Source organism: Crassostrea angulata, chromosome 8 (genome assembly GCF_025612915.1).
Source record: "Crassostrea angulata isolate pt1a10 chromosome 8, ASM2561291v2, whole genome shotgun sequence".
Lineage (NCBI taxonomy): Eukaryota > Metazoa > Mollusca > Bivalvia > Ostreida > Ostreidae > Magallana > Magallana angulata.
In genome coordinates, this window is record NC_069118.1 from 38,208,619 (window position 1) to 38,233,630 (window position 25,012).

Sequence of the window (25,012 nt, forward strand, 5' to 3'; positions counted from 1 at the left end):
ATTTTGCGTATATATATTCCAGAAGGTTATCACACTTCTACCAACAAAAAGTTAGAAATGAAGATTCTGCTTTAATCTGCCATTAAACCTACTAACGTTTACTTTTCGTTTATTCCGTTTCATTATACCTCAGGTTGACAAATTTGCCATAACTTTGTAAATGCCTGGTTATCATAATGAACATTATTTTTTTTTCATCTTATACTGGTATTTAATAAGTATGTGTGAATGTGCATGTATGAAAGTTGTGAGGAGCAACACACAAAATTCTTAGATTAAGAATGATAGCAACGCTCTGAGGCTGAGGATTGGAGAACTTTTAACTTTACCATTAAATCTCCGCACAGCACTCTAATTCCACAAAATGAAATAATGGCACTTTGTATCCAAACCTAGTGAGAGTAAGTTTTCCAAATCACAACAAGAGTTTTTAAAGCTCAATTGTAACAAAATTTAATGAATCTTGTAAAAGCACAAGAAATATATAAACAGTAAAAATCCATTCACCTGGACGGACAAGAAAAATAGAGTTATTAAATCAACAAATATCACTAACAGCATTTCATCAACACTCTCAAAAATAATACTGAATCAAATCAAGTCTGATCATTAAATAAACAGATCCATAGTTTACATATACTTATTATATAAATATTGTCGAAAAATCTACTGAATATTTTCTTCAAACAAGATAGAGAATTAAACTCAGTAAAGATAATATATTTGTAAAAACAAATTATATAATCATGATTATGTATAAAATCTAATTTCACACAATTATTATCATTATATCACAAGTCTTTTATGTATCACAGCTATAGTCTTTAATCGTCAACCATTGGCTCAGACGGGTCATGTGACCTTGACCTGCGTGGACCACATTTTGGGTCGACCCTGGTTGTACTCTCCGACTCCCTCCGCCTCTTTCTTCTGCGTGTACTCGATCAGTGCGTTCATGCTGAGAGGCTCCCATTGAGAGATGTAGTCGTAGTAACGTCGATGCCTCTCGGGGACCGGGGCGGACTGACAGGAAGTCCTGTCCTCTACCAAGTCCTCCGTCGTCAGACCCAGCACAGACTTGGATTTGGTGGGGGTCGGCAGCTTGGTCGCGTTGAATGGTCGCGGGATGTCTGCGTTGTCATACATGTCTCGGAACTTGTCTGTAAAGGTCCCCTTGACATTCGTGTCCTCCTCCTTCATGAAGATGTACTTAGGCTGTGGATGACGGTGTTTCCGGCGACTCATCTGGAGGATGACCTCATCTGTGAATCCCTCGCCACCCAAGTCTTCTTCTGGTTTCTGCCAGTCCTCATCGTCTTCTTTGATTGGCTGGCTGGTGAGGTCACGGCGGGTGTTTCCTCCTTCCTTCACCCATTTCATGTAATCTGGCTCAGATTCTGCCTGAAAGTCAAAAAATAAAACTTCATAAGATACCGAATGTATCTTGGAAAAGTTTTTAAGTCTATTGCATTAAATTATAGCCAAAACTGTACAGCATGCCATGTTATTTTTCTGTCATAACTTCTGATCAAAGTAAATTTGATGTAAATCTGAGACCAATCAGTAAGTTAATGACCTATGAATTTATTCTTGACTTAACAGCATAAATTTATCTACCGGTAAACAATCTCAATCCTACATCCCTCCTCTTAACATTCAGTGTGGTGAATCTAGAGAGATCCTGGTTTTCTTTTTTTGGTCACTTACTCTATCGTCCATCCATGAGGGGAGGTAACGCCCCACCCCGTCCTGGTCAGTATCAAGGGAAGCCACCTCAGGGGGTGGGTTGTTGTGGATCAGGATGTTGGTGCGGTCCTCATTGTTCCTGGAGGCCCGGTACATTAGGTCTACTCTGTGCTTGTAATGGCGCACGCGAGCAGTCTTTGAATGGTCTTGTAGGCGAGCCAACTCTGGAACCTGTGAAACAAAGTGTACATCTACATGTTTAAACAAATAATGAAAATTCAATCTTTGCTTAGCAAAAAAGAAGCTATTTGTTAAAATATGACACTTAATTAATCGTTTATATTGGAGATGTACGTTATATAACTTTTCTGTATTAGTAATCCAGTTTATGTATACATTAATTTTTAAAATCTATGATTGATTAATCTCATTAACAGTAGAACATGCATTTATAAACTTTATTAATGACTGTCTGAATCTCAGATGAATTTGAGATTTTGTGCTTTATGGTGCACCAAACTGAATGGAGCACACTCAGCACAGTGCCATTTAGAATTGAGCACAGTTCTGTTTCTTGTACAACCACAACCACCAATTGCTTACGTCTTCTTGTGGACAGAAAAACCTCCTGACTGGTGGGCGGTCCTTGCCGACACTCTCCCTCACAAAGGCTCCAAAGGTGTCCTGTTAAGGTTCAAGGTTATTACATGACAATTTGTCAAGGTTAATATAATAGACATGCAATACATGTAGTGGTATATTTATTTATGCATAAAAGCATTTTTGTTTATGTTACAAAGCTGTTTGATTCATTAAATCTTTTGTCAACTGCAGATTGCAGGTTTACATTTGCTCTGCCATTGTTAATCTTGTTCGATTTGTCTTTATATTAAAAATATATATATATACATTTGTTGATTAATATTGCATGTAATGCATTATCAACTGACTGGCTGACAACTACTGTTACTGAGAGGCCTGGTTTAATGTACTTATATACAGAGTTATTATTAATGGATTAATGCCACCTCTGTTTACCTTCAGCTCCTGGGGAATGTGGGCGTCGGCCTTAAGCAGTCTGATCTGGGACTCGTCCCTCAGGGTCTTCAACAGTCTGTCCACACCAGCTCGACCTGTTAAAAACAAAAATACCCTGATAAAGAAAACTCAATGGATTCTGATTAATGAGAGCAAAAATAAAGTTTATGTAGTTCAAACCAATGAATTTTTCTATTGTAAATCATACAGAACAAGTGGCATTCAACAATTATACGATTTGAACCACCTTTAAATGGTACATATATTTATTGATCCAAGGAAATATAATATAAAACCCTCTGTTTAAACAAATGTATACCATTCATGGTGGACTTGTTAAAATCTGTCTACATCTGTCTCATAATTCAAATAACTAAGTACCAGTATATATATTGCAGGGGTAAGCATGCACACACAACTTTGGGTACATCGGGTTAGGGATCAAAACACATTATTATACCAAATCTAAATTCAACCAGGACAAATAACATTACAACTTTCTATCACATTCAAAAATGACAGCAGTAATTAATCATTTTAAGTCAGTTATTTCAATAAATGTCTCCATTTTTAAAACATATTCATTGCGATGGGTCTACTCATGAGATAAATGAATAAACGTTGAAATCAGTAAAAGTATTGTAACATTAACATTTTCAAGGTTTAAAGTGTTTCCCAAAGGGAAAATTAAAACAAAAATGGAGACATTTAAACTTAACCATCTTGCAGATGTTCTGATTAAACTTAAATTTGGTATATAATAAACCTTGTTAATTAACAAATAACAAATATGGTGATGAAAACAAAGTGACTTAAATTTTAATCTTTGATTTAATATCAGATTTCATTTTTTTTCTTTTGGCATTCTTACAAAGGTCAAACTGATTTCCAATGACCATTTAAATAAACATTGTACACAAATTTAAGTTTAAATATTCCACCTTTCTCCCTCCTGCACCTACAAACTTTAAATGTTGTGACTGACTGACTGTTAAAATAACCACCGACACTGGCAAATTGATCTTCTCAAATAGGAGTTATCTCTCTTTGCATTTAAAAAAAATGGATTTCAATTCATAAACTATTTATAATCATATAACAAGATTTTAGTATAACAGCTGGACTAAATCAGTGCAATAAGAAGAGGAACATGCACAGAGCCTCCATAAACAATAAATTATGGATGAGATATTGGTAAATGTCTCATTGTTACGGAGGAATCATCAATTTGCCAGTGTCTGATGGGGCAGGGAAGAACAACACAGGGAATATATTGTCCACACTGGATCAAGGGAGACAACCGATTACCTAGGGAATCAAAGGACATCTCGGAACTCTCCCGCTTTCTGCGTTTTCCTGTGAGAGAGGCAAGCATTTGTCATATACATACACATCTGTTAACCAAAATGCAGGCGAAGCAATGGAAATGAAATTAAATGTATTACGATGCAAGCTGGGGATATATATATGCATGTCAGCTATACACTTAAAATTAAAGATGTGTTAATTAAATTGATACATGTTTTACAAAATATAATCTAAAAAAAAGCAAAACAAAAGTAACCATATAAGCCTCTTCTATGAAACCTGATGGCCAAATATCATATTGTTGATTGATATTAGTAATGGTACATACTCTTCCCCTTCTCAATTTTTTTAAAGAAAAGATACTACTTTGTTTTCATTGACAAAAAAATAATTAATAGCTTTTCTTCTTCTGCTGTACATATAAAGATATAATCATTTTACAATAATGCTAAAAACAGAAAAGAATCTGTGATATTCGTGTACCATTTATGACCATTTTAAAACCAGCAACATGCAAGCAATACTTTAGTGTTTTTTATCTCACAACCAATTAAGAAGATGCACTGCACATATTAAGTGCAATAGGGACAGTTAAAATAGCATGTCTGAAGATGGAAGCCAAGATAAACTTCATAAAGACAGAATGTTTACAGCACTGCGCAAATAACTTGTATAGCAATCTAGACATTTGATAGTGTGAGCATGGGTAGTCCATTGTTTAATTTGCAAAAATACAAAAACGATAATAAAAGAGTATAAAAAACCTGTTTGTTTTATTGCCAGTATCTTGATAAAATAGGTTGCATTGAAAAATTTATTGTCTGATCAAATCAAATTTTGTTTTGAATATTTTATACAAGAATGTTCAGCTATGAAAAGTTTTATTTTATTTTAGTGGTTCTGTTTTACATGCAATCATCTCTATCAGAAAGGGACATAACTCTCTCCTAAACTTTCATAATAGAGCCAAAAACTACTTGCAACTTCTCAAAAACTCCAAAAGATATAAGCCTTCAATAGTTTTTTCCCTTATCTTAGACTATCATATTCTGAAAACACTTCTGAATGTTGTCAACAAGATCAAAAAGAGCAATACATAATAATTAAATTGAAAGCTATTTAGGTAAAGCAATATCTGCATACTCCATCAATATAAAATTTATACATTTTGTACATACATGCAGGGATAAACACCTATACATAGATACATACAAATCATACAAAAAGCCAAGTAAAAATGCATATTTAACACGATTTACATTAACCCACCTCCTTCCTTCCTGAGCTTGCTGTTGATGGGCTTGACAGCCTTCTTCTCTATCTTGGGGTGCAGGAAGTAGTCGGCCCCTTTACCCAGCACCTGGTATAGCTGCTTCTGGTGCCACTGGAGCTTCTCCCCCTCGGGCATGCTCCATGAAGGGTCGCGGTCCAGTAGCTCCGTGTTTGTGGGGGTACGACTGACCGGCGACAGGTTGGGGTGGAATCGCCGCGACTTGGAGGGGGTTCTGATGGGGCTGGAGGGGACATTGGATGAAGGGGTGGGTGGGGTGGTGACGGAAGCTTTGGCCTTGGATTTTCTCTCTTTACTGGCAGACCTCCTGTCTTCCTCTGAAAAAAAAAAGAAAGATAAACCCACTGATTTTTTTTTTCAAATAAATTGCACACATCACCACTTCTGCTTTAAAAACTAAACAGCAACAAAACTAATTGCCATCAACGAACAAAAAAAAACATACTGTACAACTTATATACAAAAAATTGTTTAGTATTTGAAATTATGATGTAAATCAACGTAACCAATACACTCAGAATAAATCTGACCTACGGCTGATTTGACCTCTGACCTAGACAAACACTCAGATCCCAGAGGGACATGGTGGGAGAACAATCTCTCCTGACTTGGCCATAAATCTGTTTCAGTATCTGTCGAGGCCTCCCCTATGTAGAGTCTGATGTGGATAAGAAACCCCACTATTGATTTTTGCCGGTCTGCTGCAGTGATTTATATTTTGAATTTCTTCACATCATAACCCCCACATCGCGCATCTAGCACAAAATGGAACTCGACGCATCCAATGAATTGAATATTTCAATAAGGAAGATGCAGATTTAGCAGAAACGGTACCTCATTGTATCATTGCTTCCTGGCTTTTATGTGCATATAAACAACTTTTAAATACCTAAATGTATATAAACATTCAACACATTATAAACTTTTAGATATGAAAATTTTAAAAGACATATTTTGAACCACTACTAAAATAACTACACATGATTTCAAACGACAACATTACAGAAGTACCAAGCGTGTGGAGGCCCCTGTGAATTTACAATTGAAATGCCTGTACACGCTGTAACATACACCTGTCCGATTTTACCTGAGATTGCCTCCAGACTGCTTGACGATGACCCGATGGAGTTAGAAAGTCGGGATCTAGACGGAAACATGGTGGACAAGAAACGGGGAAACTAGCACAGAGAAACAACACCTATAGAGATCACAGTCCAGGGTTTATTTAGATGTGTCCCAAATCTCTTAGTTCCATTCCCACAGTGACAAACCCGCATGTGTAAATATCTCTCTCGATCCTTCAATCAACAACTTGAAATTGTCATTGTAGAGTTCCAAATTTTGATCAGAATCAGTCGGTTTGAGTGCAGCTACAGATAATATTCATACACGATATAAAGATTTCCCATCTAACACAGGTATACCTGTATATACCTTGCCACAGCGTGTTCAGGTGAGGTACAGGTATATAACCAGGTATGGGTTACAATTGCATGGTGATATTGAGTTGGGATTATCCAGGTAGATTTACGGCCCTATTTAATTCCTTTTGAATGCATCCGATACATTGAATCCAACTAAATCTTTATTATTAAGATTAGCAGATTACCCCATTCAACTAATCCATAACAAAGATTATCTTAACCAGCTCTCTAATTTCAGAATATGTAAATTTTATAAAGAAATAACATCTAAAAAGAGGTTAATGAGCTTTAGGCAATTAACTCTAAAGAAAATGCATTATTTACCCTACCATCTACACCCCATTCCATCAGGTGTAAATGAACAGTTAAAAAATTTTTTTTTTGCCTGTACCTATGTTATTAAAGTATAGAAATACCCAAATTATATTTATTTGAGTGCAGGTAGGTTTTTATCTCTGCATCCATTTTACAGGTGAACTATTTTTAAAGATGAAACACCTGAGAAACTTCCATCCTGCGGCTTAATCCCGACACCTGGAGGCCTCTTTTAATCAAGATTGATCCCCCTACAGGTAAGCTTGTTTATTTTAAGGAGTAACAATGTCAGCAAACTCTGTAAATACACCTGTAATTATTTATGTCCACAGCGAGACCTGTATACACACGTCAATCAAAAACAACCCAGGAATTAAAACTGAAGTACATTATCCGCTGAATTCTTCAAATTCGCAGGACTTTAAACAATTCAGGAGGAACAACTCTTTCTTAGTATCTGATTTACCTAGAGTACCTTAATCGAGCATTCAGCATTATAGTTATCAACCTTGAAGATGAGAGAATAAGATTGCCTAAACTGAATCGACTAAAATTAAGATTTTTTTGTTATATCAAATTTTCTTCAACTTAATTTTTTTTTTTTTTAACAATAATAGCCGTCTTGAAAATAAAAAGAAATACATTATCTTTATAAAGCTTTCTGATTTGAGGTCTATTCTAATTACATAAAAGGGTTGGGTTTGCAAACCACTCAGTAAAATTCAAGGGGGAGAGATTTAAACAATTATTTCACCACATTTCTTGCATATAATCATCAACAATGCAGCTCGGTGAATCCAAACAGAGCACAATTTCTGCCCCAATAAACCTTTTGATCGAGTCCACCAAAAAACTCTTCTGTGATTCAAGGTTAGAATGGTCTAGTGACACACAAATGCAAAGCCTTCTTAACCATCTTTTTTGCCTAAAATTAGTCTTAAATAGGTTAAAGAGGACCAATTAAAAACCCCCTCAACAAAATGGAAATTTCATCTGGGAAAAGTACAAATTTTGTGTGCAATACCTAATTTGACAAGCAACTTTGACATTGCAGCTACAAAGACCAACAGGTGAGGACAAAAAGTTGCATAAAGAAAGTGGATTAACCACAAGCAACACTGCCTTGACTCTCTCGCCCATGGTACTAGCCAAAAACACTGTTTGTTCACAGAAATTGTAATTTTTCCTTTCTTGACATAACAACTTCCAACTGACTTGCCTGTAAAACTTGTACCATCTTATTCTTCTAAATTTTGACTTACTCTTGCTGGTCAAATTGAGAACTCATTGACAATTCTTGCTTGTGAGTAGGGAACTTATATTTAAATATGTCATTACAGAACTTCTGCAGTTTGTATACTGCTTGGACTGTAAAGGGCTCCTAAAAGTAGCAGCCTTGATTTAAGTCTAAATTCTAATGTGGAACATGGCGCCAGGTCAGAAGTAACTTGCCATGAACATCTGTGTTCCGTACCATTATTGGGTCAAGATCACTTGGAGGGGGTCTTGTTTCTGGACTTACCTATAGAATTTTTACACTGTTGAAGTAAAGCTGCCTCTTTGGCCTGTTTCTTTGCCTTCTCCAACTCCTTTTGCTGAAAGAAAACTTCAATATTTAGACTGACTGCAGCCAAAAAGTCTGTACACAATATAAAAGATAAACAAGGATATTAAAAAAAAATTAAATCCCTGAACGGACAATTATTAAAACATGAACAAAATATTGTTATCTAACATCTAACACGAAAGTAATTTTAGTAATTAACTCTTACTGGTAATTATGGCACAAAACTCAAAAATTTTAATAATTTAATCAACAATTCTCATAACCTTTGTAATTTATATTTTGCAGTTTTCATTTTTCAAGCTTAACTTTGGAGCTTGCATGTTAGGAATATCAAATTTTATTATTAGCATACATTCATTGTTCTACACCATAGAAAGAGAGAGCAAATTAAGGAGTAAGCAATACAATCCATATGAAACAGTTAACAAATCTAAATTAAAAACAAAACTCATTTAACAAAGAACAAAATTTGGTTTCACTCCATATATTTTCAAAACTGCACAATGACTTTTTTAAAAAAAATTGTCGTTTTAATTAATCTGAAATCTCTATGGGGTTTACCCATGAAACAAGAGCCGCACAACTAGACAAAGGGAAGTCGTATATTTATGAAAATCTCGGGGACATGACAATAATCTACCCAGCCCGGCGTGACTAAAACTGAGGCCTATCCAACACAATGTAACCAATGGAGGATCACTAACGCACTAGCTCTATACACTTGTGTGAATGACACCAACTGGAAAACGGCAAACTGCACTTACAGGCATGGCATTGAACAATTAACAAATTCCTCTCCAAAGAAACAATGGAGGCTCTTTTTTTTGTTTTTTTATCTTCTTCTGTTGTGTAGATATATTGTCTTCTTCAATGAGCCATTCACTGATCAAATTTCTAGATGTTCATCCATTTCTTGGAGACAAAGACAAAGATTTTCAGTACTGATTGTTCAAACAGGGGACTCTATTTCCCTAGCCGTAATAGTCCTCTCTCAAAAATCCTTCGAAGTCTGTCTATCGAGGCTTTGGAATCCTTATTTTTTTGGGGGGTTGAACAAAAATTTATAGTTAAAGTCCCAGTGTTTTCAAACACATCTGATTCTGTTCACACTAAAAAAAATGAGCTATATCTTTCCTACTCAGTAGACAATGTACAAATATAACATAGCCAAACACTTTGATGAAAAAAAAAAAAGACATTGAAGAAACCCATTCAAAAAATGACAGATCGATGTGATTAGGTTCAATAACCGCCAAGCATCGCTCCTTGTAATTAAAAAAAAAAGATCATTTAAATTTCATGAAATGTAGCTCTATAGGATGGGGTGAGTAATGAAATCCATTTCTTCATACAAAAGAATTTCTATGTACTTGAATTTTGCTTAAATATGCATGCTTTTTATTAAAGGTTTGCAATAAGGCACTTTGATGCTTTTCTAGCACTTTTTTTGTATATGTCTGAACAAAATCATCAAAAATGCAATCAATATACCTGTATGCTTAACTATGAATTACAACTGATGCCTATTCCTTTGAAGGGTGAATATTGAAAGCAGATTCCTTTGAACATTGACCTTTGACAACCAAAGCTTAGAGAAAACACACACACAATATCTATCTGATGTTTTTAGTAGTAAACTTCCATATGATGGTAAATAACTATATGAAAACAATGAAATGATTTTTTTTGAAAAGTTGCTCATCTCATTTCTCCTGATTTTTCATACATAAAGAAAAAAATTGCTAAAAAGGAATTGACCATTATGCTTTACAATAACATGATGATTCTCCCTCTATTAATTCCCCCCACATTTCCTGTGGTAACATTCAGATGCTGTGCCACTCAGACAAACTGATTTCAAATGGTGCTAGAACTTGATTTCATCTATTCACCACATGAGACCAGGCTGTCAGCCAGTAGCGTGTCTCAGTTGTTTCCCTTTGCTGTTGTTTCCCCCTGCAGTTTCTTCCCTTGTTCCATTACTTATCTCCCTTGGCCATCTAAAATAATCGTTCTAAGGCAAAATCAATTTAATAGTTCGATAAAGTTTCTTCTTAGGCAGCTAGATTCAAAAGAGGTTTCATAATAGGTAACAATTAAGCTAACTTTGTATTTCCTTTTATAGATCAAGTCCTAATTCTAAGTATCATATACACTTGGAATTTCCTCATAAAAAAATGAAATCCCCCCAAAAAAGAATTTTAAAAAATTAAAGAAAAAAAGAAAAGAAAATGACCAAAAACAAAAAACCTCAATTTTCAGATAGAATTGACACAATTATTTTACCTCTAGTTTGCCTACAAGTTCAAGAGGAATTCTACCTCCCCATTCATCATACAGTGTACTTTGACTGCCCTACTGTAAAGACATGGCCTGTGTTGTGTACAGCCCATCAAGGTCCATTGGCCCTGGAATGGATAGCCCCCTCAACTTCAGTGAAACAGACCATTAGATGATGACTACTTGGTAATCACACATGAAGGAATGCTATCTTCTGGCAATATCAGAGCTAGGTCTGATCAATTTTTTATTGTTTTCTCTCTTCCCTACAGTTAATGTCCTATTGATTCGTAGAAAAAACATTTGTACATCAAAGGGCTATTGTAAGAAACAGGTCTTACTTGTCCATTCCAAACTACAGTTTCTAACCAGTGAAAGGCATGACTTCATTTTTCCATTTATGCACTTTTAAAAAAAACCCATCTTTCTTAAAAAACTGTATTATGATGAAAACCTTCAAATGCTTACAAATCAAACTTCCAACACAAGAAAATGTTGTCTTTTTCTAGCATCTGCAAAATGACAAAATTTAAACTCAATTTCACATTCTTTTACACTATAACCTCCAAATTAGAATAATCAAATTCAAATGGACAAACTTTGCAAAACAGAGGTCCATGCAGAGACAAAACCATTACAAGACAAAATTGATAAGCAACATGGACTACACTGTCCTTCCGTAGTGGTATAGACATTTGTCTTGGAATCTAATTAAGATTCTCTCTGGGACATCAAACATAATGCAATCAATGAATCAGTCTGCATACAAGAGTTATTCTGCAACTCTTTTCCCTCAACATGTGCCAGACAGACAAATATAGCTGCAAAATATACAAATAAGCCCATTAGCACCAGGCCTTACTTTTTCTGAACCAGGAAATCACAAAACCAGGAAAACCCACAAACCAGGAATTGCAGGAAATGAAAGCACCGGAAAAACCACACAACATGGAACCTGATTTCAGAAAGAACATGGCCAAATGGTTTCAATTCATTCATATTTCTCTACTACTTCCCTCCCAGTATTTTCTCATTTAATGTATCTCCACATGGGATACTTTTTTTTTATTACCTGAAGAAGTTGAGTTTATCCGAATTAAACCTAGCCAAGTGACTAAATCAATGGATGCACTCAATGATGGAATCAATGCCGGGGCCCGCTGCAGAATCCCCAAGTCTCCGTGAATCTACTTCATAATTGATTAATTTCAGAAAATATTCAACGACAAGTTAATATGAAATGCATACTGTATTACATATACTCAATGCGCAGATCCCATTTCCCCCATTACACATGAAACAAAAGCGACATCGCTATCAAAACCTGAACAAAGATTTCAAAGCAAATACCTGCAACATCATGAGGCCTTAATTTTTCTGCCAATAATTTGTTGTTCTTGATTTCAATAAGATAGGGATCCTAAAAGTCTGTACACCCTTGGAAGAAGAGCCCATGAATGAACTGTCAGTTCCACACCAGACAGACGATTTTCGGAGGCATGCGGTCCAAATTTAATGAGCCTGGTATCTATGTTTAGGAAGAGAATCAGTCCTCTTTGAGATCGATAAAAAACAAGCAATGTGAATCAATATATAGATGTAGCTCCCAGCCCAATAAATTGTTAATGTACAGGAGAAAGCAGTGAGACTCTAGCATTCACAACTTCTAGTCTGCACCCATGGTAGGCGTCCCAAAGGAGGATGAAACACAGGTACCATTCTACTGATAAATCGACCCCCAAAAAGTAGCCACTTTGTTCATTCACAGATTCCTGCCTCTCAAATTTGCAGTAGAAAGAAAATTATATCGGCATCAATCCAGACCTTTCATGTACTTGTGTACATGCCAACGGCTTAAAATAGCGTCAATAATTTGCGTAGACTGGACATAGACCACGGAAGACTTGATTGTCAATCACTGCGGCACTGACCCAGTCTCTCTTGAATTCCAATTGATTGACCACGCTTCGTTCTCACAATATACAGTCTTGGAGACCATCGCTCACAATGGGCATAACGATAGAGGTATTATCTGTCTCTATTGCTCCCTCAATCATCTTTTCCAGCTCTAGCCACCGTATATATACATACATGCTATATCAGGGTGATTCAATAGTCTGTAGGTTCCAACAGGCCAAAATTACATCAACTTGTGTGTTTCTAACTACCACATAGGGTCAGACTACTCCTATTCGAGATGTCAAACTCTCCATGGAACAATTCAATCCTATTTTTGCAGAGTCGTCTCTAGCATTCCAAATCTACAGCAAACTGCACCCTTTACAACAATCCAATGCAATGCCTAATTAACACGCAAGATCTTGAATTCTGCAATATCCATCTCTTCGTCCTGCATGAGTTTCAAAAACAAAGGCCTCAGTGGAGCATTATCTTTGATATGAATGATTTAAATGCTAGAGCCACTGAGATGTACATATATCCTATATTGGTCCTTTTATCAGGAGCATCTGGGAGGCATTAATAATTTAAACAATTATTCAGGCATCGCCTTCTATGTTCTATTCATCACGTTTTACACAAAGGAACTTAAAAAAAAATTTCCAAAAAAGATCAATGTTTCAAGTATAGATGCATCTACCAACTAATGGATTTCTCATAAAGGGATACTGACAAATCCATTCAAAGCCTATAAATTATCAATTTGTGTTGCTTTCATGTTTCAAAATTCATGAACAAAATTTTCTATTTGGGCTTAAACTTGGAATGTAAGAAACATTTTGTAACGCTTGATCTAATTATGCTGTCAAAAATAAGAAAAAGATACAAAATTTTTGTCAGGAACAACTGTTATCAACTTCCAACAATCTCATGTACACACTTGGAACAATTAAAGCACCATGCCAAGCAATAAAACTAGAGTTATCTTTCCCTGAAGCTGGGTAATGACCAAGGACTACAACCAATTACAGCGAGCAAAAGATCGATGCAGAGCCTTTGAACTTTCACCAGGAATCCCAACCACCAAGGTTGTTGACCCCAGGCATTGCAAAAAATAAAGCAAAATAATGGTCCCCCAAACACATCCTCTCACCATCATCTAAATTGGACAGTCAAGTTTAATGCCAAACATTGAGATTCTAAACTCCACTCTGGCAAAATCTAGACTAACTATTGAAGATGGTGTGTAAAATTTGAGTTCCTTTTAAAAAGCAGAATAGAAGTTAAGAAACTCAAAGTGAGGTCAGAATTACTAAGTTTTTCTAATTGGTGGCATGATTAAAAAAAAAAAATTCCAAAGAAGATAAAACAAAAAAAATCAAATTTTTTCCCCCCCAAAACCACTCTGTGTTGTCTTGCAGGCAGGCAACCAACAGTCCCCTCAATTTTGCAAGGTCCTTGCATTTGATGTAAAGAGCTTGATTAAAAGTCCAATTTGTCAATTAAAATATAAGAAACCAATCTAGAAAGTTTTAAAGAATTCTAATAAAAACAAAAATGCTACATAGTAATTAATTTTGTATATCCCCAGTTAAAATAGAATTCAAACTTGAATGAAAAGCAAGATCATTCAGAAAAACTGATGTCTAGAAAAACATTCTATGCCTTAGTTACCTCAACCAATCAAAAGGGCACCTATCTAAGACAAAGAACTTAAATCACAAACCCGTTAATATGGCCCTAAAATATGTAAAAATTAAAGTAAACATTTCTTTAGAGTACCTTGGTTTTAAATATGAACTATGACCCCGGGATAATGGAAACAATAAGAGTTCTAAAAATAAACACACCGGAAGAGCTGTATACATATTAGAACCAGCAATGGTTTCACAATTTTGCTATTTTTAGATTAAAATTTATCCATTCTGACGATTTTTTAGGTACTGCACACTTTTCGCCCCAAAATATTTAAATCAATTTTGATTATACATGTGTTAAACATTTTGTTGAAGCAAAAAGAACTGGGGGCGAAGCATGTGCACACCTCTTTTTTTAAAAAATAAACATATGGTGTAATAATTTTTACCACATTCCGGATTGCGTTAAACAACGCAATGTAGCTAAAACAAAAAAAAACATCATTAATTAAAGTATTAAAAACGGTCTTTATGTAATATCGTTTTTATATATTGTATCAAAATAGCCTGTTGTTATTTGTGCCTCCATCGAGTTCGGTGTTTTGAAAGTCCGTAGTCTAAAAATAGATTGTGACGTCTGCTTTCACATTCGGCATCGGAAAGATGACAGATACCGCAAACTGAGTAAACCATGTAAACAGCCGTAAAATGCTTCATGTAAATATGATTAGCAGTGTTTTGCATACTCACATAACATTGTTTTGTAAGTTATAGGCTTATTATTTACTTGTAAACTTAGCAGTGTATTTGATCTGTCACTGTGACGTCTGCTTTCACATTCGGCATCGGAAAGATGACAGATACCGCAAACTGAGTAAACCATCTAAACAGCCGTAAAATGCTTCACGTAAGTATGATTAGCAGTGTTTTGCATACTCATATAACATTGTTTTGTAAGTTATAGGCTTATTATTTACTTGTAAACTTAGCAGTGTATTTGATCCGCCACTGACATGTTGACTTGTTTACATTTCATTATCGATTATGCCGGAGACGCGTTCTATATGGCGCTAATGTACTTCACACAGAAGTAATCGGACAAAAAAGTTTTTTATTATTATTACCCATGGTTTATCATTCAAAAAATATACTAGCCATTACTAGGCTACTCTTTTTATATGTTTAAATAAGACAGAAACGCCTGTGTTTATCAAAGGGACGTAACTCTGGTATCGGTGCAACAAATATATGGCAAGCTAGAATAGTCATAAATCAAACAAAATATTGGAATTGATTTTTGTTCATTTACTGAAAATAAAAACATTTTGTATCAAGTATGAAGTCAATAATGTACAATTAGCTTGAATTTATTAGGGTTTTTTTTTTCCATTTTAATTTTTTTTTATAGAAAATAAATAAATATCTATAGGCCTAAAAAAATTCATTATTGTGTAGATAATTTTTGTACTCAATGTTATATCCTATCATAGCCCATTAGCCCTTGAATCAATAACACCATACTAAAATTTAGAAATTAATTATTTTGCCAGCTTTCTTTTGTGCTTTCTTTCCCCACTGAATTTTAAATTAAGGATTTATAACAAAATTCTTGAATATTTCATGTACAATGTACGTAATCAAAAGTTTAAAATATAATAAATATAATAACATGAAATAAATAAATGTGATTAAAATTGAAATTGTCCTGTTCTTGTATTCCTTTAAATACAATAAATGCTTGCACAATTACGCTTTTCAATTTTGAGATTAAATAGATGCAGTACACTTGTAGGCGATTGTAAATATGTGCTAATTATTTTCTGATGAACAATAAATTATTATGAATTTTCTAATAAAATTAGGAGAACCAAGTTATGGGTATCTTAGGAAATGTTTAGCACTTCTCACAATTTGGATATTTTAAGGATTTATAACAAAATTCTTGAATATTTCAAGTACAATGTAAGTAATCAAAAGTTTTAAATATAATAACATGAAATAAATAAATGTGATTAAAATTGAAATTGTCCTGTTCTTGTATTCCTTTAAATACAATAAATGCTTGCACAATTATGCTTTTCAATTTTGAGATTAAATAGATGCAGTACACTTGTAGGCGATTGTAAATATGTGCTAATTATTTTCTGATGAACAATAAATTATTATGAATTTTCTAATAAAATTAGGAGAACCAAGTTATGGGTATTTTAAGAAATGTTTAGCACTGCTCACTATTTTTAAGGCATTTTTTATTATTTATATCCCCTAATATTAATATTTCTCTTGCTGATTAAAATCCATTTATAAAACTCCCCTTAAAATAGAAATCATAACATTTACTATTTTGATTTATTCATGATAATACCATTTATTATACATGTGTATTTTATATAACAGGATGCCTCGCAATGAGAGAAACAACTTTAACTGTGTCTGTTGCACCAAGCGAGTGAGACCAAGGGACAGGAAAACAGTTAACAAAGACATCTGCAAATATTTACAGAAAAAGTTTCTTATTTCTGCTCCGAATAGGTCCATAATTTGTAACAGATGCCGTCATGTATATAGAAAGGAACGTTCCAAGACTGCTAGCATCCACCAGAGAATGCAGCTCTCAGACACTGACAGTGATGATGATTTTCAACACCAAGAACCTCTGCAGACTTCAAAAAAACCAGCAACACAGACCAGTCCACCATCCATTCATTTACCAATTTCATCAACAGTAAAGAGCCATGCATACTGTTTTATCTGTAAACGACCTGGCCCTAAGTTGGTTGTAGTGCCATCAGATTCTAGACTTTCTGTGTTTGTTGAAAAAAATATACTGATTGCAGAAGGAAACAGATGTTGTCCAAATCATTTACAAGATGGAGTCCTTACTCCAGAGGCCCTTCAAAATCTGAAGACAACTGACCACATATTCTTAAATAAACACTCTGTGCTAGATCTCCTAGGTAAAATGCGTCACCTTTGTCAGACAAACAAATCTCACAGACTCAATTTTGATAGCAGAGACGACCTTAGCGACGAGGATTACATTTCTCTCACTGGCCTGAGCAAGGAAAATTTTCATATCCTGTTCGAAACTGTACATGACCTGATAAAGAATACTCCAACCAGAAGCTCCAAAACAACATTGGCTATATTCCTGTGCAAACTAAATTCCGGACTTTCCAACAGATTTTTGGCTACATTATTCAATCTTACAAAATCCAGTTTACGGAGAGCAGTGAAAACAGCCCGTCAAGCTCTTATGGAAAATTTTGTTCCCTACCATCTTGGTTTTCAACATGTGACTCGGGAAGAACTAATTCAAGACCACACTCGTCCTCTTGCTGCGTCTCTCTTTGGAACTTCTGGAAAGGAAGCAATACTGGTCCTTGACGGAACGTACATTTACATTGATAAAAGTTCGAACTTTCATTTTCAAAGAAGATCCTACAATGTACACAAAGGCAGGCCTCTTTTAAAACCAATGGTCATTGTATCAACATCTGGTTACTTCGTATCTGTTCTTGGTCCATACCTTGCTGACAGTAAAAACAATGATTCATCCATACTTAATCATATCATTAGGACCAATGCAGAAGACATTCAGAAATGGATCCAAGAAGATGACATTTTTATTGTCGACCGAGGGTTCAGAGATGCGATTCCTCTTCTTCAAGATCTTGGTATCCAAGCAGAAATGCCCAAGTTCATGATAAAAGGCCAAAAACAACTGTCCACAGAAGATGCGAATTCGAGTAGACTAGTGACCAAAGTAAGCAACTCTCTCTTCAATTTATTTACTTTCTGAACTAGATGTGCATTGTGCATCTAATACTTTTCTACTTACATGTATATCAAAAGTTAACACGTTGTATTAATGTATGTGCATGTATACTAGCATATACAGGTTGATTAGTCTAAATGAAAATAATTGCTTTAATTTAAGGTTCGATGGGTAGTGGAATCAGCTAACGCTCGCATCAAGAGATGGAAATACCTGGAGAAAGTGCTTCCTACGAACCAGATCCCTTATATTGGAGATTATGTTAGGATAATTTGTGCCATCTCCAATAGGTTTCTGCCTCCTCTATCCTCAGGTAAATTACCTGGTTTTAAATATTAAGATTTGCATAACGTAAAAATAAATTACTGGTAATGTCACATATACATAATTATGTGTACATGTATCAATAATATAAATGTGACAGTTATACTGTTTGTTTTTATTGTGTCTGTCTGATGGTTTTAGCTCAAGAGGATGATTCAGCAGTTGCTGCGAGAATGTTGCAGCTCAGTCACCAGGTCAACAGTCTGAAGGAGCGTGTTGAGGCAGAAGAGTTGGATGGTAGGAAATCATCTGTGTGGATCGATGCATCTACAGTACATGACTTTCCAAAGCTCACAGAACAACAACTCCGTGAAATGACGTGTGGTTCGTACCAACTCAAGCTCTCAAGATGCTACATTAAGGAACATATTGATGGAAATCATGACATTCTCATACACAGAGAAGACCGTCACCTTTTGAAAGTAAAAATGCAAAGTAGGCATGTATCATCCAAAGCACACATCTTGTGGATCTCCTTCAATGAGACAGAGGTAAATGCATTAACAGTTACTGGTAGTTAAAAATACTAATTGCTAATGTTACAGTTCATTGTAGCAAGCTGATTAATTGTAACATTTAATACCTCTTGTGCTTATTCAATTCAGGTTACAGCATGGTATTGTCGATGTAAAACCGGTGCACGAGTAGTTGGGGTGTGCGCACACATTGCTGCAGTACTTTGGTACCTTGGATATGCAAGGCACATCCAGGACTCCAAGAACATTGGTGTAAGAAACTGGGCAGAATATGTTGAGGATGCAGCCAATGTGCCAGAGGTGATAGATACATCTGATAGTGATGACAGCATTATTGAAGAATGAACATTTTGTTACAGGGGGGTTTCTTATGTACATGTACTCTTGATAACTTTGAATTCATCAATTTTCAGTGTATAACCTTATGCTTTAAATGTATGTGAAATTAGGAATTTATCTAACACATAAGAGCAAACTGAACAAGTATCATTATTAGATATCATTTTATTGGCATTTGAGGTGGGTGACATGCCAGTCGCTAACCTCAAGTCTCAGTTGAAAACCACTGTAAATAATGAATGAAGTGTTCTTCAAAACTGACATTTGTAAAATTCCCCTACATGTTATTTTGTAAAAGTTTATTTTATTTTAAAAAGAATATAAAAGGGTTTAACCTTTTTTTCTTTTTTAAAATAATATTTTTTTTTACATTTTTCTAATCTACTGATTAGTCATTTTTATTAGTTTATTCTGTGATTAAACTGATAACTTCTTTGCAATCTAAATGTTTTTCTTACAAATTGCACTGTAAAGAAACTTCTACAGATAAGTTATTCATATACCGGTACATGTCATTCTAAGTCTAAATATGTGAATATATGCAGAATGTGAGATGCAAAGCTGTACATTATGTGTACCAAATTAATGAAATATACATATATATATTTATTTACAATTTTATTGTCTTAAACAAAATGTATTAATGTTATGTTGTATAATGGTATTGACTTGTGATTACCTGATTGGAAATCAATATGACATATATGTTCTACTGGTCAGTACCTCAGTATGCGAGTTAAGGTTCTGTGGAGCATGCAGTATAATCAATTTAAGGTGGTATGGGACACTTCCATTTTCTTACGTATTGTTTATCGAAATAAAGAATAAAAACCAGTATAGTTATATAAGTAGTTTCTTTCCCAATATTGTCACCTTACAGCGTAGTGTAGTGGGTTAGAGGGTTTACTACGAATCTGTAAGTCATGAGTTCGATTCCTGCTGGGGGTTTTACAATTTTTACCTCTCGTAATATTTTTAAAAAAAATTTTGTTAAATATTGTAGAATTTGAAAATTCTAAACCAATGAAAGTAGTTCAATTTTAGTGTACTTTAATCCACATTAATATCAACAGATGTCCCATACCACATTAAGCCATCCTTGCTAGTACACTACAGTATGTGTATTCAAGTAAATCTTGTATTAATAAATTGTAATTATAATTTCAAATATTTACATTAAATAAAATAATGGAAAAATAATATCAATAAATATGTAATAATTGTTACCTAAAGTTGGTGATTGGTTAACTTTTAAATCTTATTAAATAATTTGGTACAAAGAACTGATTAATATCTTATGTTCCTTTATGAATTACATGTGTAGCATATCACTGTGCTTCTTAAAATCAAATTGGCATCTTAATGTTAAGAATTAGACATGTTTATAATTAAACACACTTTAGTCTTATCGTGATAAAATATTCATGTTAAAGATGTTGTAATGTTTTGATTTTAACTATGAATGGTTATATTTCCCAAATCAGTTCTTATTAATGATTAATTAAATCATAAACATTTATGCATTACTTTAATATGTAATAAATGAATTCATATTTACTGTTACCATGTTTTCAGGGCTTTCTTTTGTATGTTAGCTGAAGCCTGTACTTACCAACCTGACAAATACTGATTCTTGCACATTTAAAATTATTTCTCACCAGTAACAGGTGGTGTGCAAGAACTTTTTTTTGACTGCTCATTGTTGATTGAAAAGATGGTGTTATAAAATCTTAATAGTGTGAATTTTATCGAACTTATATAAAATTCAAATACATACAACACATTTGGAATACTTACGAAAGTATTTTCCGCGTATCTATATGCAGCTGATATGAACATGATGAAGTCGCGTCATTTTAGTAATCTTACAGGAAAAAATAGACGCCGAATAACTTAACAAACCCAACTAGTAGCACATTCCGGATTTAAATATGAATGTAAAAAATACATCTATACTACACTCACGCTTTTTGGTCTTAAATATAAAGATGTACAATGACACGAAAAATGCACAATATCATCACATGTAAGTTAACAGTTTATATTGACATTATTTTCATTGATGTGTTCCGCGGCATAATTTTCTCGCACGATTGTTGAATGCTCGTACATCAGCGTGTGTTCAGCTTTTGTTATACTGATATTCAACAGACAACAAAATATCAGATTGCTGACTAGATTCCAAGCATAACACAATGAATATCAAAAAATGCTAAAACACATTTTTGATCAATTCCATGGTAATTCTGGCATTCGGTTTTAGATGCGTGACGAAGTATACTGAGCTGCGTACGTGCACAGGGGCATGAAGTATGTTTGTATATAACGATTTATTCGGTTTTATAAGGTACATTTGGAATTTGCTCTTGTTTGTTATTAATTCTGAAAAAAGTTGTTATAATTTTATTACAAAAAATCAATTAACTACCTATTTTTGTCATACATGCAAACTTCGAAAAAATTCCCGATTTCAGAAAACCGGGATTTCAATCAACATTTTCTTACGCACCATGTGCATTTTCGTGAACGTATGAGCATTATCAACTCGTTTGTGATTTAAAGAACACTCTTTAATAATTGTAATTAATATACTTCAAATCATATTTAGCTTATCGATCATGATTTTGAGTAGATAAATGCCAATAAACGTCCAGTCACGTCTTGTAATAATGATACATATTTCATGACGTTACATTATAAACAATGACGTTATTTTTACAAATTTACATTAAAATACAATCATTTTGCAAACTCTGTTATTGTAAAAATATCAGAGATATTGAAAAAAAAATAACAGTTAATTAAAGCTAAAAGTCTATACTATCTATGATTTAAATTAAATCAATTTTGGAGATAAGGCCATTTTTGATGGTTTGTGGCCCTAGTCCTTTCAAGGCCACATTTCAATGTCCAAATCCATGCTTTGTCATTCCACTAAAAGATGCACTGATTTCAAATGGTGCTAGACAGTATTTTCACTCCAAAATCTATTCACCACTTGAAACCAGGGACCTACAGCAGATTCTCATTTCCATGGAAACAGCTCACATGACCTGCAATCAAACCCCCCTCTAAATCCATCCTAATTTTGTGCCTACAGTAAAACTTACTGGTAAAATGAAGCCCTGTGAACCATAAATTCTTAGTTTCAACACAAACCAAGATTCTCAGCTCCAAACCAGAAATCATTACGATTTGAGGAAGAAAAGACGCAAATTCCTGTTTTCACAAAATTTACTTCTATGCGAGTTCTTCATCATCAGCAAGTTTTACTGTATACATGTAACCCAGATAAGATTTGTATCTCCCCAAGATTTCCTTCAATCCGAGTTTTATATAAGTGAGTCTTGCTGTTAGTAACCCCAACAAGTTATGCGTACCTTTCGGGCTTCGTTATCGGCATCTTCCCGCTTGGCTTGTGCGAGGGCGTCCTGTTTCTTAATGAGCTGTTGCTGTAACAGGACTTTGTCCTTGAGCATCTGATGCTGGTCCTGCTTGACATCATTTTTGGCAATGTCCCACTTCAATGACAGTTTCTCTAGTCTCTGTAAGACAAAAATAAAAAAAAAACAACCTATCAATTTCAAAACTCTCTTTGTAACCCATATAGATGCATTATGTGATCTCATAATTTGACAATACAAGAAACTAAAGAAAAAACTGTTGCATTTGTTCATCAGGCTCACACAAATAATCAAACTATTCAGACTGCAATTGATGAGACATTTGTTAATTGGCACTGATCATCTTGACAAATACCTCCAAATTAATGGGGAATTTGCACTCCGCACTCTCTCGGTATGGGCACTTACTGATTTGAATGGCAATATTTTTCTCTTAATCAGTGTGTAATTCTAGTACAATGAAAACTTTAAATTCTCTAATCAAATCATATTATATACATAACATAGTCCCAAGCTGCCATACCAAGTGGCACATTTTTCTGAATGACTCATTGTGTTCTAATCCTATTTCCTACTACAACTTAGCTTCCTTTTTTTCCCCCATGTGAGGTGACAACAAACCATTAACTCCCTTCCCACAGACCACAAGTTCAACAGAGAGAGAAAATGCCACACTTGAATTATACCATTAATGGAGTGGAGCTTCTCTTCTATCTATGGCCATGCAACCTTATAACCTTTGACCTATGCTCAGATCATGCATTGACCTTCGATTGAAAAAATCAGAAAACGGGGTTGGTTGGTTGGTGGGTGGTTGTTACTAAATATGTGTAGGAAAGTAAAGACTTTTAGTGATATAGAATTATAAATATCACTCACTGAATTAAAGCAAAAAAAATTAAATCAATACTAGAGAGTAGGAAAATGCAATAAATATGGGAATGTGCAGTTATTAGTACCGGTACACACTGCAGTCATTAAGTTACTGAGCCCTTCCAGTTGATTGATCACTTATTGGTTTAAGGGTCAAAGGTTACAAATAACTTTAATGAAACTGCTGCAGCGCTGATCATATGCATCAAAGTCACAGTGACATTATGCAAAGTTCCTCTACTCCATTTCTCTATTAATAGGCCAACAACAGATCGACTGAAATCAATAAGCCAAAGCAATGAATGCACTCTGCAACTAAAAAACATCCCTGCCCAAGTTCAACGCTCTGGTGAGGGACCTAGTTTTGAATCCCCTCTCATTCATTTCAAATATGAGAGAATTATTGTATTAGACAACTTCCAAGGCCGCCTCAAAACCTTTCCTCCGTTGGCTGAATATCTTATCCATTTACAAATTTTCTGCTATAGATTCCAGTCAACAATATTTTTGAGGTTTGAAACCAACATTGCTCTTCTACTGTGTTAATTTCTGGCACATTTAATTTTAATGGTTTATGATTGAATGTTTCTCAATTTCATGCCTAGTTGACCACCAGAAGGTGCAGAACATTATAATTATCATGGAACCAAAAATGTATTGTCCAAAATTGGAGAAATTAACATCAACAGGGCAATTTATTTACAATGATATACAACACAAAATGGATTGAGAAATCAACCAAAACAGCTAGAACTGCACAAAGACACGTTAGAATGCTCCAAAATCTAAAGGCTAATACCAAATGACAAATTCTTAATTTCCTTACTTAGAAAAAAAGAAACAATACTTCTTCCAAAAACAAAGCTAAAGAATCATAAGATCTTTCCTTCTTTTGTTTCCAGTTTGATGACCCTTGTGTTAAAGACCCCTTAAATTATAAAGGTTACTTAAAGTCATTATCCAACATTCACTAATTGCATGTATTTCCTTTAAGTTTACGATCATTAACAACATATCCAGAATTTTTTCATCGGGAAAATCCAGTGAAAGCAGATCTATTGATTATTTCCAAAGCATTTCAACAGTCCTGCATGTAGAAATACGGCTCCGCAGACAGGAGATGGTCATAAAGGATCCTATATGCCAAATAAGCGTGTTATAATGCCGGCAATAACTTTTTTTTCCCCCTCTTAGAAAAACTGGGTCAAAATGTGAGCTCTTTGCACCAATTTTCAACATCAGACAGACCCCAAATCATCTTGCTACATTAAACCCTGTCTTTGCATGCCAACAGAGGCAACAATGGAAAAACCAAAGGACCCACCAAACCACACGGTGACTTGGATGTTCCATAATGAATGAAAGCTTGGTCT

At 34.5% G+C, this 25,012-nt stretch overlaps 2 protein-coding genes across 8 annotated transcripts in view; one reads left to right on the plus strand and one right to left on the minus strand.

Moving 5' to 3' along the window:
- Nucleotides 1-487: 487 nt before the first annotated feature.
- The window catches only part of LOC128158656 (uncharacterized), a 45,475-nt gene continuing 20,950 nt past the window's right edge, over nucleotides 488-25,012 (minus strand). For 5 of the 7 annotated variants that reach the window (XM_052821590.1, XM_052821591.1, XM_052821593.1 and 2 more), the window contains 8 exons: nucleotides 22,743-22,907; nucleotides 8,585-8,657; nucleotides 5,302-5,640; nucleotides 4,033-4,080; nucleotides 2,725-2,819; nucleotides 2,290-2,370; nucleotides 1,708-1,917; nucleotides 489-1,401 (listed from right to left, as the gene is read on the minus strand). In XM_052821590.1, the coding sequence (XP_052677550.1) occupies nucleotides 853-1,401; nucleotides 1,708-1,917; nucleotides 2,290-2,370; nucleotides 2,725-2,819; nucleotides 4,033-4,080; nucleotides 5,302-5,640; nucleotides 8,585-8,657; nucleotides 22,743-22,841 (1,494 nt within the window). In that variant the 5' untranslated portion in view covers nucleotides 22,842-22,907 and the 3' untranslated portion in view covers nucleotides 489-852. Of the gene's footprint in view, nucleotides 1,402-1,707; nucleotides 1,918-2,289; nucleotides 2,371-2,724; nucleotides 2,820-4,032; nucleotides 4,081-5,301; nucleotides 5,641-8,584; nucleotides 8,658-22,742; nucleotides 22,908-25,012 lie in introns of all 7 variants that reach the window. The other 2 variants (XM_052821588.1, XM_052821589.1) reach the window with 2 other exon arrangements.
- LOC128158655 (uncharacterized) lies at nucleotides 14,886-21,430 on the plus strand. The gene is made up of 5 exons (XM_052821587.1): nucleotides 14,886-15,352; nucleotides 16,843-18,211; nucleotides 18,386-18,536; nucleotides 18,689-19,038; nucleotides 19,153-21,430. Exons 2-5 carry the CDS (start codon nucleotides 16,844-16,846, stop codon nucleotides 19,366-19,368), a joined length of 2,085 nt encoding a protein of 694 aa, XP_052677547.1. The 5' UTR covers nucleotides 14,886-15,352; nucleotide 16,843; the 3' UTR covers nucleotides 19,369-21,430.

What these genes read in the sequence shown, in the direction of transcription:
- LOC128158655 (XM_052821587.1), top strand. Translation starts at nt 16,844, where the DNA reads ATGCCTCGCAATGAGAGAAACAACTTTAACTGTGTCTGTTGCACCAAG. An exon ending in CGAGTAGACTAGTGACCAAA is followed by an intron (nt 18,212 to 18,385) that starts GTAAGCAACTCT and finishes CTTTAATTTAAG; the next exon opens with GTTCGATGGGTAGTGGAATC. An exon ending in TCTCCTTCAATGAGACAGAG is followed by an intron (nt 19,039 to 19,152) that starts GTAAATGCATTA and finishes TATTCAATTCAG; the next exon opens with GTTACAGCATGGTATTGTCG.